Genomic DNA, 19,812 nt, shown 5'->3' with positions numbered 1-19,812 from the left:
AGTGTCAACATATACTTTTGAATAATACAAAAATACAAAAAACAATCAGTGCCTTTGAATTTTCTATCGTACATTTACAACATTGCATAATTACCTAGAGCTCCAAAAATGGCTGCTTCCCAGAATACATCACCAAAGAATTCCGAGACAAACAGAATGCTACCCATTTTTGGGCCGTACTTGACTTGAAATGGATCTACTATGGTTGTAAAACGAGCTGCTCGGACCTTTGGTGCGATAAAAATACCACCTGTAAAGGAACATGAGGTCGATACATAGGCACGAATATCTACGATATTGTTATTCTCTATCAGAAAAGAAATAATAATAGTTTACAAATATTAGAACATCTTGATTTCAAAGTTATCTTTCTTGGTTTGGTATTCGTGGTAAATTAATCTTAGCCTATTTTACATGCAAAGCACGTCTTTCTTTGTTTGGAATTCGTGATCAGAAAGTTATTAGATAGATAGCATTTTTGTGGAGGCGTGTGTAATACATGCCTGCCATCATGGAATCACTCTGGTTTTCAATGATCACCGGAACACTATACCTTGGTAATCCTATCGACAGTTTCTGGAAATACGGGAGATAACTTTACACTGTGTATTGCAACATACGCTGTGTATTGCACATGTTTGCAACATACGCTGTGTATTGCACATGTTTCAGTCACATTCATGTTTCAGTCACATTATAATTTCCTACTTAATTACTTCAGACTTATTTTCAATGTTACAATAAGGTAATAATTATTCTCACCGAAAGTGTGTCTCAATATCGGTATTTATACTAGTGAGTACGCTAAAATATCTGTTAGCCTTACTAACCTACGGCAGACTAACTTACAAACAGCGAATCTAACAGTAATTGCATATAAACTTGTTTGTAAGTAAAAATAATCCAACTGACAATAAATGCCTTTTCAGTTACGGGTATTTAATCGAATATTGCTAGGCCCATCCACTAATATTTTATAAAAATGAACTAGAATTCCCTTAAACTGACGAACATGTCAACAAGAACAGTCCGTACAAAGGGAGACAACTGTTACAAACTCTGCAGACGCGCTACCATGCAATTTCTTTCATACCTACACGTGTAATACTGGCTGGTCTAGGGCAATACACTCATGTCGCCTGAAGCTGTATTGCATGGCTACCCATGCAATAAAGCCTCGTGACGTCACGGCGTCAACAAAATCTCTATTTCCTCGGTAAAATTTAAACATTTTTTTCACAAAATTGACTGGTTTTACTATAAAAGATGCAAGCAACGGAATTTGAGTTGAAAATATCACGTAATTTTTCATGTATGGAAATTGACTTCCAGTCGTGGATTTCTTCGAATTTATTTCAAAATGGCGGGATATTATAGTTGTAAAATTGCAGTAAAACGTCGTGGTATGAAAGAAAAATACTCTTTCATAAGTGGATATGAAGGATAGGGATATTCTACCCTCGGGATCACAAAATGTTGCAAAACCCTCGGCAAGCCTCGGGTTTTACTACATTTTGTGACCCTCGGGTAGAATATCCCTATCCTTCATATCCACATATGAAAGAGTCTTATAGTATTACTATATAAAACTCAGAATAAATTAACCGAGAAAATCACACGTGTTCACTGCTTCACTCATGTTTCCGGGGACGCCATCATGGCTTCTGCTGTTGATATTACGGCATATATTTGTAATTATAAGTGCAATGTCATGATATTTAGATATCACAGGCCTAAAAGGATATAATCTGACAATGATTTATTCAATTTGACCGAACGAAAATCTGTCGTTCATGAAGAACGACGAGGTCCCGTACTATTGCCATTACCTGACGCCATGTTGGTCCTGGAATGGCTGGCGAGTTTACAGCCGTGAGTGATGATAATTTTGTTTTCGAAACTTCAATAAACCTTTAATATACTTCATTTAAAGTTGATAAGATTATTTTCGTGCATTTTCCAACGGCAAATAATGTACTAACATCCTACAATAAACACACTACTCGGAACGAAAGAAAGTGAAAGAAGCGGTGAACGGGCAGTGAACCGGCACGGACAAGCAAAGCCACGATACAGATATTTCAGGTAATTTGTGCATATATTGTTTTTTTTTAAGTTATAAAAAATCGGCCATATTTTGAGTAAAACTACACAGTGATGCTATCATTTCCAAATATTATTCGACATGAGGACTTCAAAAATTAATAAAAACGTTTACATGCCAGAAAATGGGCGAGTTAACTTCCATTATTGTTTTACCTATGTACGACATATGTATTTGAATATATATATTCCTAGGTATGATCAGGCATATTTTATTTTCATTTGCTTTTACATCTTCATTTTAAAAATGGAGGTGACAATAAAAAAACTAGTAGCTAGCATAGATGTACGGGGTTTCCATAATTTAAATCACAATCCAATTAACGGATGTCCTAACCTGATTGACAGTAAGACAATACCAAATACCCTATATAGCCCACCGAATAGCAAATTGCTCGCGGCCAGGTAATTACAGGTGAGTTCGATGAATGGCCTTGTGTACAGAAAAACAACATCTTGGTCCAGGTATTACATAACCATCAAACTAAAGGCATGGCTAATTATATATCTATATCGGTGTATCTATTCGTATGTCGATTAAAAATTGAAAGCGACCGCACTGTCTAAAAATAGTTTGTTTTGCTTAATATTTCAATATTTTGATCTTTTATAACATCAAAAATAAATTCTTTCTACCACACGTTGAAAATATTACGGAATTGAAATAAATGTATCTCAATTTATTCGGTTAGCAACACACAACGCAATGTTTGTAATGTTCAATCATCGGTGTCAGGGTGTGTACGCACGTCAAGCATCATATCATCGATGCTTTAATCAAGGATTTCTTTACTTCTTACGTAACATTTCATTTTACAGTCACAAACTTTTCAATTCACAATTTATCAAAGAACTATAGAAAAATATTATCTAGTTAAAACTTATTCGTTGCTGAACTCCTCGACAAAAAAATCCGAAACTTTTATTTCTGTGCGGATTTTCTTTCATAATTTCACGAAGATACCTGCTACTAGAGCATAAATTAGAGTATTTGAAACATCAAATTTCACTCTTTTAGTTATTTACATTAGAGCCAAAGTTATTGTACGATTAACTTCATTCAAAAGTAATCATTAAAAATCGTTGATCGGCTTTTCCTGTAACCGTCGATATAAGTGATAGCACATCAGTTATAGTAGAGCTATAAGCCACGGACTATTATGACGTCACACGGTTTAGAGCTAGAAAATATGCATAATCGGGTGGTCAGAAAATTTGACCTCAATATCGACGGCTTACAGATTATTCCGGTCGCGCGCGGCACGGAGAGGTTTCTACACGTGCTAATAAAGCCATTTCAAGCATAAAACTGAAATTATCATTTTGACTGCACAAATCATTGACCTGTAAATCTGTGAAGATAATCACTTGTTAATCTGCAGTTGTGTTCACTTGATAGTTGATGTAGATATATGGTATGCTTGAATGATATATGATAAGTTAAAAGTTTTATCTGTCTAAAAGAGTCACTTGATCTGCAAAACTGTGAAGACAATATCTTGTTTATTTGCAGATGTTGTATATTCTATACAAAGGGATATTCTGTTAAGATATTAACTAGTACATGTACTTTCATTGCAACAAAATGTAATATTCCAATCCAGTTTTAACTTCTGTAAATTGAAATCAGGGATATCAATGCTTATATCTAATATCCTGAGTTGGGTTAGATGTTTTTATGGAATATCCCTTGAGAAAAATTGTTGGACATTGATTTCAACTTCACCTTACACTGTTGTTAACATTTACAAATTGACACTGGATTTGGCAATATTTGATTGCTGTGTTCATTAATGACATGGACGGCCTCCGATGTATGTTGTGTGTAGCATGCATAGACTGCGCTGTATTTGTTGGGTCTTCTTTTATAGTGGAACCCTTGCCCTTTCATTGTGCTACATGTATAATGATATCACTGGAACATGTCGCTGAAGGCACCCAAGCATCCTAACACACTTAAAACACATTAAACTGACAATGGGTCAGCCAGTCGTTCTACTGCCAGTATATGCTGAGTTCAGCAGGAGCATAACCACCACTTTCATACACTTTGCCCAGATGGTTGAAAGTTCAACCACGATTGAAATTTAAAACGTAAAAACCAACACAAACTTTCAACAGGAATATACATTAGTCTTGCATCATTTTCATTCTATATATCATCATTCATTGTTCATATATATTTCTCGTGCAATATTTTCAAAATCATTGGAGCATTTATTTTTAACAACCTTATAAGATTAAACATTTCCATTATTTAACCAATTTGCAAATATTTGATCCACATTATCCTATAATAAACAACAGTCATTCTGCGAAAGTACGGAATTTTCAATCTGTTATTTCAATCAATATTGATTAAAAATAACCTGAACATGTACTATTACCTCTATTATGATTTATCTTTAATATTTCAATATATCATTACCCTGTCTAGAATCTGAGCTACGCCTCCTTCAGTACTTTCAGTACTTTGATATATACTTGTGAACATACATGTATATATTTACACTTGCTAGGCTTGGTCACTATACGCTAATACTAGCCGATTTTGTTTACCATAACTGCATGGTAACATTGAACTTTGAACTTGCGTATGAAAATGTTCTGTGCAACGTAAAAGGACTACTTTTTTTAAAGAAACACATGGCTTTGTTTACATTTTGACGCAACATTACGTGTATATTGATGTTTTTCATAGAATTTTGGGAAAATGTAAACGATATATACATGTTTTATATTTTATATATGATTCAAACAATTTTTTAATTAACAATTGTATAAAGAAACGGAAAAATATCCCGACCGGGGCGACGTGCTTTCATTTTTGTTAAAAATGATGGTTGTCTAATGTAAACATTACCTCTGTGCCTATGTTCGTCCTACGATCGAGTCTTTGGGATGGACGGGCGTGAGACCCTCTGATAGAGGTCAGTTATAAACATATCCTCTTGTCTTTGTTCTTTGAGAATTTAATCATGTGTATTATAAAACATGCACCGCTAATAATCCACGTGTTGACAGTTACGCGTCACCACAAATACATTGTACATATCCATCGAACACAAGTGAATTTGTTTCATCTATCGATGGCGATATGGATCTAAGCGTAGATTATATAATCACATGGCTCCCAAGGATGTAATATCGTCAGGTCAGACGACATCTCAAACACATTGAGCTACTTGAAAATCGGTGTTTAGCCAACTTCGGCAAACTCAAGTGTGTAAGCGTGCGTCAGCTTCGCCTCGCTGCACAATAACGGTCACAGAGTTCACACATGTGGCCGTGTACAAATTCTTTATGTTATTACGCAATATATTAACTTTTAGCAAAATTGAATATATATTTAAAGTTCTGATCTGATTTAATAAAATTATCTCTGAAATTTACTTTGTTTGTCATGTTTATTTTACACTAAAATATTGAACTTTTTTGTCTTCGCGGATGAATAATTCTACCTTACGTGAAGCGTCATAATTCGCTGTTCAATTGAGTAAGCTCCTCCCACTTTTGACCGACTTTTATTGAATAATTACGTCACTTTCAAATGACGATTTTATTGCATAAAATATAAATATAAAGTCGTGTGAGTGTAAATATAGGGATTGGATTTCGTTTTTATGTTAACCATGCTTGTATGGAGCAATTCCTCTAAGAATATATTCAATATGGGGCGCTAACGCGCCCCATAGAATATATTCTTAGAGGAATTGCTCCATACAAGCATGGTTAACATAAAAACGAAATCCAATCCCTATATGCATGTCAGTACCATCGTATTGTTTGTGAGAATGACGTCATCAGTTTACACGTATGAGAGAGAAAATGAATCGAAATTCAGTATATTTAAGTGACACAATTTGAAGAGGTCAAGAGATAGTAATGCCAATGTAAATTAAAGATCAGGTAAATGCATATCTTAAAACAATCACAAGCATTTATAAACAGTTTGCATGCGGCAGTTATGTTGTCTTTTAAACAGTTACCCCTTTAAGGTAGATATCCATTTTGACGTCATTACTTTGAGGGCAAAATTGACGTCGTTTTCTCTGAAAATATGCCAGTTACACACATAAAAACTTGACGTAGTAATCAATATGTACCCGCATTACTCTATAATATGCATAGTAATAATAATAATAAATTATATTTTTGGTAAATGCAATAAGACGTATAGCACGACAAAACAAGCCAACCTGAACAGCCTTGGTACTAGTTGATCTTCAAAGCTAGATTTTACGTACCAACCTTTTTACTAATAACGATTTGTCCTTACCCAGGGCCATGCCAATGTTGTATCCTATCGGACCTATAGTCCAGGCCATGCCGTCTCTCCCTATCACTTCTGCCGTACCATTGACGTATCCCCCTCCAACCATACTTGCTGTAACAACAAATAATTTAGCAAACTTCACAAATTATATACCGTGTAACATGAAATATTCGTTGGTAGTTTCTTTCGTGTGTTTCCATATATGATAATGACCCCAATAAGACAATTTGTATTACTATTATTATCATTCGTCGGTCAACAGCAATCACGAACACAACTCAATGTTTTACACACATTTCGTGTTATAAACAGATGTACGCGCATCTTAGACAGCAAAAACTAACAAGAGGCCCAGAGGGCCTATATCGCTCACCTGGTTTGTAATGCCAACTACTGTTGTGAATACAGGTTAATTGTTTCTTTTCCGAAGGAATTTCAATATTTTATACAAGTTCTGTTCCCCTTCCCCTAAGGATGTTTGTGGCCAAATTTGGTTACATTCCATGTAGAACTCTAGGACAAGTAGCGATTTTTAGGATTTACCTCTATTTCCCCTATTGGGCCCTGCCACTCCTGCCCCCAGGGGGGTCAGAGCCAATATTTATACAAGTTCTGTTCCCCTTCCCCCAACAATGTTTGTGGCCAAATTTGGTTACAATCCATGCAGAACTCTAGGACAAGTAGCGATTTTTAGGATTTACCTCTATTTCCCCTATTGTGCCCCGCCCCTCCTGCCCCCAGGGGGATCAGAGCCAAAATTTATGCAAGTTCTGTTCCCCTTCCCCCAAGGATGTTTGTGGCCAAATTTGGTTACAATCCATGCAGAACTCTAGGGCAAGTAGCGATTTATAGGATTTACCTCCATTTCCCCTATTGGGCCCTGCCACTCCTGCCCCCAGGGGGGTCAGACCCAATATTTATACAAGTTCTGTTCCCCTTCCCCCAACAATGTTTGTGGCCAAATTTGGTTACATTCCATGTAGAACTCTAGGACAAGTAGCGATTTATAGGATTTACCTCTATTTCCCCTATTGTGCCCTGCCACTCCTGCCCCCAGGGGGGTCAAAGCCAATATTTATACAAGTTCTGTTCCCCTTCCCCCAACAATATTTGTGGCCAAATTTGGTTACAATCCATGCAGAACTCTAGGACAAGTAGCGATTTTTAGTATTTACCTCTATTTCCCCTTATTGTGCCCCGCCCCTCCTGCCCCCAGGGGGATCAGAGCCAAAATTTATGCAAGTTCTGTTCCCCTTCCCCCAACAATGTTTGTGGCCAAATTTGGTTACAATCCATGCAGAACTCTAGGACAAGTAGCGATTTTTAGTATTTACCTCTATTTCCCCTATTGTGCCCCGCCCCTCCTGCCCCCAGGGGGATCAGAGCCAAAATTTATGCAAGTTCTGTTCCACTTCCCCCAAGGATGTTTGTGGCAAAATTTGGTTACAATCATACAGAACTCTATGACAAGTAGCGATTTAAAGGAAATGTTGACGGACGGACGGACGGACGACGGACGCCGCGCCATGACATAAGCTCACCGGTCCTTCGGGCCAGGTGAGCTAAAAATAAGATAAATATTACTTCAGTACAGTTTCTATTATTCGAAGTTCGTTAATGCATTTCAGACCTTTTCATTAAGCTCGAGTTGAAAATGGCCTTATCATTTTAAATGACGGTTGAAACAAAATATAAAACTTGATATTTCTTTACGAAAGAAAGTCTTAACATCAAATGAAATGAAAAAGAAAAGAAAAAGGAGGCTGTGAAGTGGAAGGTGGTGGGTAATGCTTAAAACTGTCAATTCAATTTAAAATAACTGATGTAAAAACACAATTAAAACAATTGACCTTGACATAAGAATCTGGTTCATTCATAATTGTCGTCCTTAGCTTCTGCTTTAATTGAGCTGCGTCATTTGTTTTTTAAAGTGGTCTAAAATGGAGTAAATTAATGCGCAACCTTATAAGGCTGATCGCAACACACATCCCATATATGCCTGTTGTAGCAAACATTTTTAATGCATATATTTACGTGAACCTCAAGTTATGGAAAATGAAAACATAGACTGCTTGCATAGATTACATTAAAACACGCTTTAATTGGAATTTAATCCTTAAAGATGCTACACCGCCGACAAATGGTATTTTGTCTCTATAAAAAACAGGAGCACATGAATTAGTTTTTTTCTTTCTTTATTAACACAAGCTATCACTTTTTACACTATAATCACCATTGAAAAGTTTCAGCTTCTTATTTTTCTTCAATATAAAAGTATTCAAAATAATTGTTTCCCTAAAAATCCACGACACTATATTTATACAAATGTACTTATATGGAATAAGGTACTGTTGCGCAGACAACAAAAACAAAACGAACTAGATTTGATCGCGATCAAAACACGGGATTTCCACCGATGTATTGATATAAGTAATGTTAGCGAACAGACGATTGCTTGAACGAACGGACGATCTCACTCAATATTAATCAGAAAGCGTTTCTTACGAAAGTAGTCTGGTCCAACCGAAAAACAGATCTAGGGGAATCAAGATTTTATAGAGAGGTGAATATATCGGAGCCTGCTGATTGGATATATTCAGGGTACATTAATTAATGGTTAATGTGTGGGTCGGGCAATACATGTAGATGTAAAATTTGTAAAGAATTCTGATGTGAATTTGTTTGGTTCTGAGGTTTCAAAACTGCTGGGTATTTTCCCCAACATAGCACCGGTTTTGCTTAAACATCCGGTGTCACATGTGACAGCTCTGCCACACACATAAAAGGTTTTGAACCTGTCAGTTATTGGGTTTGTGCATTACCTTTTTTTTTTATTAAATGTACGGCTTATTGATAGCTACATGTAGTTTCACGTAAGGACGGCTTCCCATGCATGCAGTGTAGCTACATGTACATGTATGTGTATTAATGCAAACATGGCGATTGTGTACATTCTTCATGTAAAACTTAAAACATCTCGAAATTAAAGTATTCAGGTTGGGTATAGGTAACAACCAGCTAAATGAAAAAAGACCTTCGAAATGGCTTTTGTGTATACAAGATTGAGCCCAGGACAGAATTTTAACCTGGCCGCTGATTGGCTGGCTAATTATGAATTTCAAAATTAAAAATGTTTTCTGTTTTCATTTTGAATCACATGACCTTGAAATTAGTCATTTTCTGTGTCTGAGGTCATGCTCTTTAATAACATCCAATTAAAAACATTTCTCTTCGAAATTTCATAAATTACGGTAAAATTTACGTTTAAAAGTGAACGAAATGCCATACATTGTATTCAGAGGGCTATATATCCGCCATTTTCAAGTTCATTACTTTGAAATTAAAACTGAGTACAGAGAATGTCTATATTTACAAAAATTCAACACCTTAAAATAAATGATAAAGGCGCTAAGAGCTAAGAAATTACGTAAAAAAATAAGGAAATGGAACAAATTGACATAATTGGGGAGCTTTATTTCCGCTATTTTTCTATATAGCCCTTTTAAAATCCATAACTTTTGAAGACAAATGTTCATACAAGATAGGTATGAAAAATCAACACTGTACATACAGGTTTAAGGTTCATCAACCCCCTGCCATATATACCTATGAATCAATACATAGAATTTCAAATATTTCGCTAACAACAAGGTCGATGGAATCCTGACAGAACGATAAATAAGTTACAGTGTTAAGCAACATATTACACCTAAAATCACTGTTGGAAGTTATTATGAAACCGAAAGTGAACTAAAAATAACGTAGCATAACTGACACAAGAATCGGAATAAGGGGGAAAATATAGAAGCTATTAAATTTACTCTTGTCATTGCAAAAAGCTATAAATTCTGGATATCCATGTGAAAATCTACGTTGTGCTACCCATGAGTATCCTAATTATGGGTCGTACACTACATATGGCGACAAACACCATATCGCTACTGGTGCCATGGAGGCCGCCATGATGGATTCGGAACAGCCGATAGCCCCATGTTACTAAACTTCAAATTTATCGTAATCGCTACACATCATGAAACTGAAAATCGGATTCAACATAATTAGAATATGTATCATTACAGTGATATCCACATTGACCCCAATCACTCTGTTGATGTTCTTTTACAATCCTTCGATCTTTGTCAGTTCCATCTCATCACTTTCCTCAAAGCATAGTGCCTAATAACCAATGTTTTATATCACTACGCGCATAGTTAGTATCACAACGACATGGCAAAGAAAAAGTGTGTAGAGTGTAATCCGTGATTTAATACATAATATTTATCATAATTATAGGAAACAAGAACTCAATTGTTACATATCTCTCTGTACTAGTGATTTTATGAGAGAATCCATTTCCGGTTAGCAGTAATACGGCCACGTGAAGGAAAACAAATGGTATCTTCTTGTACCGTAGGAAATCAAGGAAAATAAGGTAAGCGAAACCATACTATTTGCAACAATTTGTATATTAAATAACATGGGCAATATTTGTTTTTCGTGATCACAGCCTTGTTTGGTCATATTATGTATAAAAAACGATCCACTCTGAGCTGTCATACGGCAAGACTACATATAAAATACAAACATTTTATGTAGTGTTATTTTTTGGTATGTCACCCTATTTGTTTTGTTTCATTGTGAAAGAAAGGGAATAAACGAGTTTTGGAGAATTTTTTCTGTCGTTGAGTGTTTGTTTTGAAAGTGTTTTACTCTAGACATTATAAGGCAGCCCATTTCGGCCACGTCATACCTCACGATATCATCACAATCTAACAAACACTACTTTAAACCATGGGAATCACCAAGAAAAGGTCAAAACCTTCAAAATTTGGATAAGCTGCAGGACCGCCACAGCAAAAAGAGACAGTCGGCGCATTCAAAAGGTGGGAGAAAGCCAAAACCCTATGTACACCATTCATGTACCATTAGTTCTAATGGCATAAAACTAATTATAAGGAAAATTCATCATAAATCTGATTCCTCTGCAACAAACATACACTATCAGCTGTATAAACATGCCCTGACCGGAAGGAAAAGAAAAAGAAAAGTAAAACGTGTTTTCAGTGGTATACCTACTGGTTATCGTTTCGTCAATCTTGGTTTATTAGAAAACCATGTATCAGAACTAACAATGCATACAGCTTTGTGTGAAAAGGCCAGGGAACTGGCAGCTATTGGTTCCAGCCCGATTCAGCTAGTTGCGGAAGTATCACCTTTTGGACTGGCATCAGTATTATCTATGAATTGTAAAAGGTTGCGAAAAAGATTTTTTGATTGAAACTAGTGAGAGACTTCACACACCATCTTCAAATCATTTCGACATAAATGTGCGGGCAGTCTGGGGTGGACTAATGACTGGAAATGGGAATGCCCATCTAAATGAATTTCTGGCTTGCTGTGATTCTCCAGGCATCGGTCAAAAAACATATCAAACCATAGAAAGGCACATCAATAGCTGGTGGAACGATATCCTATATAAGGATCTAGTGAAAGCAATAGAGGAAGAGAAAACGTCTAGCTATTGAGAAGGGCAGCTTTCATTAAGGTACAGTTTTTGTAATCATTCAGATTATTCAGGATAACAATTTCAATATTCGTCATCACAGCATAAACAATATTCATCATTTCATCAATAACTGGTCTTTAATCATTTATACATATGTGTTATAAAAACAGAAAATTATATAAAATAATTTATTTTGCTTTTGTTGTACGTGCATTCAGTACCTCATTCGATTACTATTTTTATCTTGAAGTAAAGTAAGAAAGTCAAACTTTTCAATGGTGGCAATGTGTAAAGTAAGTCACTTTTGTAATTGAACAAAAATACTCATTCATCTGCACATGTTTTTGATACACAAATACCATTTGTTAGCACTGTAGAATCTTTAAATTAACAAGAGTGTTATTGTTATGCTTTATATTTTCAGGAATTCCTTCGATCACAGTAATTTGTGATGGTGGATGGTGCAAACGTTCCCACAAACACACTTACAATGCCTTAGGTGGAGTGGCCATCATTATTGGGGCAGCCACACAAAAACTCCTACATGTTGGTGTTAGAAACAAACACTGCTATATCTGTAGCAGAGCAGAAACATTAAAATGCCAACCAACAGATCATGATTGCTTCAAAAATTGGAGCGAGTCTAGCCAAGCGATGGAAGCCGACATCATCGTTGAGGGGTTTTTAAGAACCAATGATTATGGTATGAGATACATGAGAATTGTTGCGGATGGTGATTCCTCAGTTTATGCCAATATCAGAGAAAAAGTGCCAGTCTGGGGATCACATGTCATCAAATTAGAATGTGCAAACCATGCATGCAAGTGTCTTCGCACAAATCTCGAAAAACTTGTTGATGCCAAACCTTTTTACAAAGGGAAGGGAAAGCTCTCTAAAGCCACCAGGATTAGGATTGTGTCATTTGTGAGATGTGCCCATCAGAATGCGCTCAACAATGGAAGATAAATCCAAGGCTGAGAAGTTGCTTCGCCATGATATCATCAATGCAGTGCATCATGTGTATGGAAACCATTCCAATTGCAGTTCTGACTTTTGTAAAGCCAAGACAGCTGATCATCGAAATTCCATTGATCCACTACCATCAGATGATAGCACAGACCTCCTTGAGGAGCAAGCCAGTCAGTGGACAGAGGGAGCATCCATAAAGGAGCAGGAGAATTCCCGCCTCAGCTACTTTTTAAAACATGAAGATCTGAAACAGTGTGTGATAATCTTTTGACAGATGTATCTATTCTGTTAGGTAGGGTAGCTGATAAAAGTGTGCGTCTGCTAGGGAATTTCACGACCAACTTAGCTGAATGCTGGATGCATGTAAGGACTAAGTTCGATGGGGGGGGGGGGGGGAGTCTTCAACCTGTGCAATAGAGATGGCTGGCACACCAGGTGTTATGCTGGTGGTTTGAGAATGAACTTGGGTCCCAGATGGTCAGCTATAGCTTGGGAGAACAGCACCTCTACCCTTCCTGGTGAAGAGTTTAACAAGTTATATAATAAGAGGGCAGTTGCACTTTCAACTTGCAAGCTAGCAAAGAAAAAACCTAGTAGTACTCTTCGCAGATGGAGCAGAAAAAGAAGTATCAGTAGAACTAACTCATCAAAGGCAGCACGCAAAGAATATGGACCTGAGGCAACGGATGTTGGCCTAGACTTAACAGCAGAGCAGCTCCATACATGCCAAGAAAAGTTTTTTGTCAGAACATATCGACATAAGTGATGCTAAAATCAAAGAAATAGAAACAGAGACCAGAGACCAATCCAAGTCCACCACATGGGTAAAGGAGCGAAAGATGCGTTTAACATCATCACACTTTGGACAGGTCGTGAAACGAAATCCTTCAATCAAAATACAGCCATTAGTTCGACAAATACTTTATCAAAATTCCACGGCAATACACATACCAACATAGGCTTGAGTGAGGAAGAAGCTACTATGACCGAATATCTTAGGCAACAAGATAAGAACATCGAAATTGCAGAATCTGGCCTTGTCATTGACTCTTCTTACGAATTTCTTGCCTGCAGTCCAGATGGTATAGTCATGGAAAATAACAACAAAATTGGACTTATTGAAATTAAAAATCTTCTTTACAACAAACCCCTTGATCTGACTACAGCTGCCAAACTAAGACATTCCGCAATTTTCTGTTTACAATTTCCCTCCGGCTCACAAACATTAAGTTTAAAACGAAATCATGTATTTTATTACCAGTGTCAGGGACTACTTAATATCTGCAAACTGCCGTGGTTAGATTTTATTGTACGAACGCAACATCCATACCAGTTACATGTAGAAAGAATTGCTATAGACAATGTGCTGTGGGAGAACTGGATGTTATCCAAGTTGAAGGCATTTTATATCAAAGCGATGCTGCCTGAGTTGGCTTCTCCACGCCAAAATAAAAATCCAAGAATACGTGAACCTGGTACATGGGTAGGTGAAGTAGTTACTAAGTATTGTGGTTTCTTTGTTAATGTACATGTATTATGTGTATCTTTCATAGAAAAGTGCATGTTATTCCTGTCACCAATACATATCGTATTTGACCCAATCAGCGCCCAAGTCTCTATAAGCACCCCTCCTCTTTTGATGCCTCATTTACATTTTTTTAAACACCTCGGGTACTTATTGGGTCGAATACAGTATTTCAAATTAAAACACATGCACAACTTATGGATTTTAGTTGAAGAAAAATGGTGGGGCAATTCGCACTAATATGTTTAATATCTCCATTGCAGTATATGCCAGAAATCTCTGCTCCAAACAAAAGTAAACAGAAATCCAAAAGAAAGACTAAGAATTCAGATTGTATCTCCGAGCTCAGTGACGACAGGCCAATTGCAACATGTAAAAGGTAAGCATTTAATAAGATGGTAATAAAAGACTAGGAAAAGATATCATTTTCAATTAAAATGCTTTTTACAAAAATTTGAAACCTCGCATTCTTTGTCCGAGTATGGAAAGTATTACAATGATGTGTTTTCTCAATTACAGAAACAGATGCAAACTGACCAAGTTTGTTGGCAGATCTATTTCTCACCAATGGATAGTCGATGAACAAGGTACAACCTGCTGGTACAAAGGGACTGTGTTGTCACTTGTGAAGGTAACAAAATTGGTTATTTTTGTAAAAAGAAATTAATGTTATCTGACATGCATAAAACAATATTTGTGTAAATACCAACCCTCTATAATAATAATAATATTAATAAGGACGATGATAATAATATTAGTAAGGATGATAATAATAATTTTGATAATAAAATTGTAATAAGTTACTATTTTGGGATTCACTATTATATAATACAACATTGTTTTTTTAATTATATAGGGACATGATGGAGCTGTAGATGCAATGTAAGAAGTACAATATGAGAATGAAGAGGATATATTTGAAGTAGATCATCTTGTAGAGGATTACAGAGCCAATCAAGTCAAGGTCATTGACATTTAATGGTATGTCAAAAATTTTTGATCATTTTATTAAGGTTGTCAGTTTTGGGCCTCCATACTTTTGTAGAAAAGTAATTCCAAGGTGTCCATTTGTATTTTTATACAACACTTTCACCATGTAGATTTTTGTCCTATAAGTGGTACCACATCATTATTTAAGCATATCAGTGGTAGTACAACACTCCTCTATATTTATTGCATAATGTCACTTCTGTTTTTTTTCAATTTTAGTGTGATTGAAGACTTGGACATATTTTGGAAGTTGGGAAGTTGAAAGGTATTATAATAATTTTTATACAATTTTTTTTTTATATCTGAGCACTTATTCAGAAAGTTTAGTTCACACAGAGAAAATTGATATGATGTATGATAAATTTTTATAGAAATGCTTTCAATTTTACACTTAGCAAAATAGGGGCATGTTGAACCTTAAAGGCGCTGAAACGCCTGTCGCAAGGACAAATACAGTAAAACCCCTCTAACTCGAACCCGGATTCCTCGAATACCCCCTATTCGTCGAACTGGTCGTACGGTGTAACAAAACCCCGGATAGCTCGAACAGCTATTCGTCGAATACCACTCATTCCTCGAATTGAAATGTGTCCCCGTTTCATCAAATACATAGTATTTACCCATGTATTCGTCGAACAGGTGTTCGGCCCTTGAGATTTTTTTTACCTGTGTCACACCTGACTGCACCGACCGACAGAGATAATTGCTCACGATCTTGTGTTTATACAGCTATAGGTGGTGTTAAGGGATTAACAGTGTCATTATTACCTACGGTTCATTCCAGTCTAGCCGACTTTTTAAGTGAACATCATTCCAGTCTGGCCAACTTTCCTGTTTTCACACCTTGGTCAGACTTGGTCATACCTGAGTGACCATCAGGTAATTAATTATGTTCAAGTTAAAAGTAGTCACTTACCTATATTTATTTTGATATTTGATTCTACTGTTCACAATTCTATATTTACATAATGTACTTATTTTCATCTTTTTACAACTTATTGGAATGAGGAAACAAACATAATGCATGTATATACATATACAGCAATAATGACGCGTCGCAAGATACTGGTGATACTTAATATTATAATACCTTTCGGCGTAGCTAGACTACAAGGTTCTTCATCTTAATTGATACAAGATGGAACACTTTTCCTCTTTTTCTATTCGACTCTTTTACGACTGAAAAAAACACACTAAAACTTCTGGTATTCTAAGATTGAAATTGCTTTGATTAGTTTTGAAAATATACTTAATATGAAATTGATTCATATCAAAAGAAACGTTACCTATTCTTTGTAAATTCAATTAAACTCTGGGTATACCATATGTATTGTGTGCATAAATGAGAAAACAATGCACAACTTTCAAATGTTGAAATCGTAAATAGTAATGTCTCAAAAATGGGTATGTATATCAATTACATGTACAGTTGGTAGTAGACTAAAGGTTACACCCTTGTGCACACGGAGTGCACGAGGTTTAGACTACAGGTAGACACGGAGTGCACGAGGTTTAGACTACAGGTAGACACGGAGTGCACAAGATTTAGACTACAGGTAGACACGGAGTGCACTACGTGTGAACACGGTGTCCACTACAGGTGGACATCGTGTCCAGGTACATTGAGACCTAGACAGACAAGGTGATGTGTTACAGTTAGGGATCGGGGAAGAATAATTATAATTCTTAAGTGTTTATTTTTTTTAATTACAACATCTACAATTTAATGTACAGTATATATAACTATATAATACGATATTTTTTTAGTATACATGAATAAAACCTTTTCACTGCAAAAGTAATAAAGATCACTTAATTATATATCAGTAGTTTCATATCTTAAATTGTCTATATTACGTTTTCAAAAGTAAATGTTTTATGGGTAAATTGCATTAAATATATATATATATATGTCATTTACATGAAATAGTAAATACAAGCATTTTCACAAGTCAAAAATAACTTTGAATTGCAGCAAAACCAGTCCTAATATGCTTTTGAGACACTTTTTCTTTTATAATAAGCTATCAGTAATATATGTACAATCATATACCGGGTAATACATAACTTTTAAACAAAAAGATTTGGTGCCTATCAATAAGTTGTCTAGTGATACCCTTGTAGATTGCCTGTCATTAAAATATATACACTGTTATAATATTTTTCTTGCTATTTTAAATTCTAAAAGTATTGTACGTAAAATTAGCTTAATTACATATCATTTATTAAAAACTGAACGTCTTTAAAAGATCATGCAGAATTAAATCCACTTCAAACTATATGATGTCCTCCACTATTTGGTGGCTAGTCTACCTACAATTACCCAATTCAGCTTGTTTTGATTCTTAATTACCGGTACACACAATATGTTTATGATCCCAACCCCGCAAGTTATCTTGACCGTATATTGCGTCATGGTCCAATAATTATAACTTGTCAAACATACAAGTAAGCCACAGTATCCAGCTATACAGGTGCCTCAAGGTGACCATCGATAGATGGCCAGAGGGCAGAATCGTTGCCTTCTGGGTTTGCACGGCTTTATTAGAATGGGGGCAGTGTCTTTATATGATATGTGTTTTTTGAATTGTTTCTATGGAAGTTTGTTAAGACAAACAAATATACTTTACCGTTTAAAAATCATATAGGTTCATGAGTTTGAAACACATAATAAGTACCATTCTTATTAGATACATGTACATGCTTGTTGTAGAGCCTGGGTAAACATGTACACCGTTTCCCGGGGGAGGAGGGGGGGTAGATTGGGTTGAGGTAAAAAAAACTAGCTGGCAAAACATATATTAAGTGATGCTGAATACACCTCAATTATTGTCATGACAGGCAGCCGTGAAGTGGAGCTGACGGGAGCTGTACAATGCGTAAATCAAGCATGTCTGTCACAACCTTGAATTTACCAATAATACATGTATATATTATAATCAAAATTAATTTAGATTAGGTACTTATTCAACATTGTAATATGGTATTTTATAGTCATGATAATCAGGTTTCTGATATATGTAAAAAGCCAGTGTAAAAAAATTAAATTAATGAAAATATATTGGATGAAATATGAAATAAATATTTTAGTTAATTATACACTTGGTATTTAGATTATTTTTAATTTTAATTTATAAAGCTTCATTAACAAATAAATTAAAATGCACTACCAGTTAAAACACATATCCCTATTGACTAGCATTGTTGTATAACTGTACGTATTTGTGTGATGAGTACAATATGTATGTATGTAGAGAGGCTGCCACCTAAGTACAGCATGCTATAAATTGACCTCCTGGGGTCGGGATAAGGTACGTATACAGGTGTTGTTAGTCTGTGATACACTTGACTGAACATATTGAAGGGTGCCCAAAGAAGGCCCCAGGCCCGTGGCCCCATTCTGACCAATGTTAGGTAATTTAGATTATCATACCCGTGGTGTGGTTGATGGAACAGTATGAAGTCCAAGTGACCATGGCAACTGCAGTCCTAGCCTAGGGGTCTACCTTTCGAGCAGGCAAATTTTAAGTGTACAATATATTATATGTATGGATCATACATTGTAATCACGTAACTCACGCGGTTTGTAAAAGAAGGTCAGAATAGGATATTGTCAAATTATCAAGGTTTCTAGAATTAAAATAATTATGACAAATTCAGAATCTAATCAACAACTATGAATCTACAGTTTAAATGGGTAGAAGTTGGATTTATTTTGATTCTGTCTGTTTGATTTGTTATTTTAGCGATCGGTCCTTTGAACAGCGTTGATGCTCACGAGCAGCCACATGCCCGATAATAAATTTTTGCTTTCTTAAGCCAGTGCTTACAGGTTCCTCAATCGGTTGACACAATAAAGTGTAATTTCTAAAGCCGATTTTTAACGTCTATGGACGATTTCTCATTTTCCCAATGCTTTGCAACGCGCCAGGTTCCATGTAGCAAATGTATACGTATTATACATTTGACAGGATTAAAACTATTTCGCGCACCTTGCCGTTTAGAAAACTATATTCCATACATACATAGTTAAACATTTTATGAAGAATTTGATTTGTTTATGTTTATATGTCCTTGCTTTTATTATGCCCATCAATATATTCTTTTTAATCAAAATATTTTGCCGATCAAAATATCTCTTCGGCGACGATTTGCTTACACTAAAAATCTTACTCCACGCAAGGTTCATCACTTTATGCGTACGAAAAAGAATTTCATCTTTAAACTACATATCACTAGCTAAGAAAAATAGTTTTTACTGGGAAAATGCGGACTTGAACTATCCATTTATGAGACATAACCAGTATGTGGTTTACCGTACGCAGTTAATTTGCAACGCAGTTAATTTGCTTTTATAACTTCTGATAAACGTCCTTATTTATAAATTAAATTGTATGATAATATATATTGATACATTTTACTTTATATGTATCTATTTAAATA

At 35.7% G+C, this 19,812-nt stretch overlaps 1 protein-coding gene across 3 annotated transcripts in view; it reads right to left on the bottom strand.

Moving 5' to 3' along the window:
- Positions 1–19,812, bottom strand: part of LOC138315298 (high-affinity choline transporter 1-like) — a 60,753-nt gene that overhangs the window by 8,352 nt on the left and 32,589 nt on the right. For all 3 annotated transcript variants that reach the window (XM_069256194.1, XM_069256195.1, XM_069256196.1), the window contains exons 3-4: positions 6,383–6,490; positions 95–250 (exon numbers count right to left, since the gene is read on the bottom strand). In XM_069256194.1, the coding sequence (XP_069112295.1) occupies positions 95–250; positions 6,383–6,490 (264 nt within the window). The remainder of the gene's footprint in view (positions 1–94; positions 251–6,382; positions 6,491–19,812) is intronic.

The sequence above is a fragment of the Argopecten irradians genome, chromosome 2 (genome assembly GCF_041381155.1).
Source record: "Argopecten irradians isolate NY chromosome 2, Ai_NY, whole genome shotgun sequence".
NCBI classification, from domain to species: domain Eukaryota; kingdom Metazoa; phylum Mollusca; class Bivalvia; order Pectinida; family Pectinidae; genus Argopecten; species Argopecten irradians.
The sequence above is the reverse complement of the archived record's forward strand: the minus strand, read 5'-3'. Positions and strand labels throughout refer to the sequence as shown.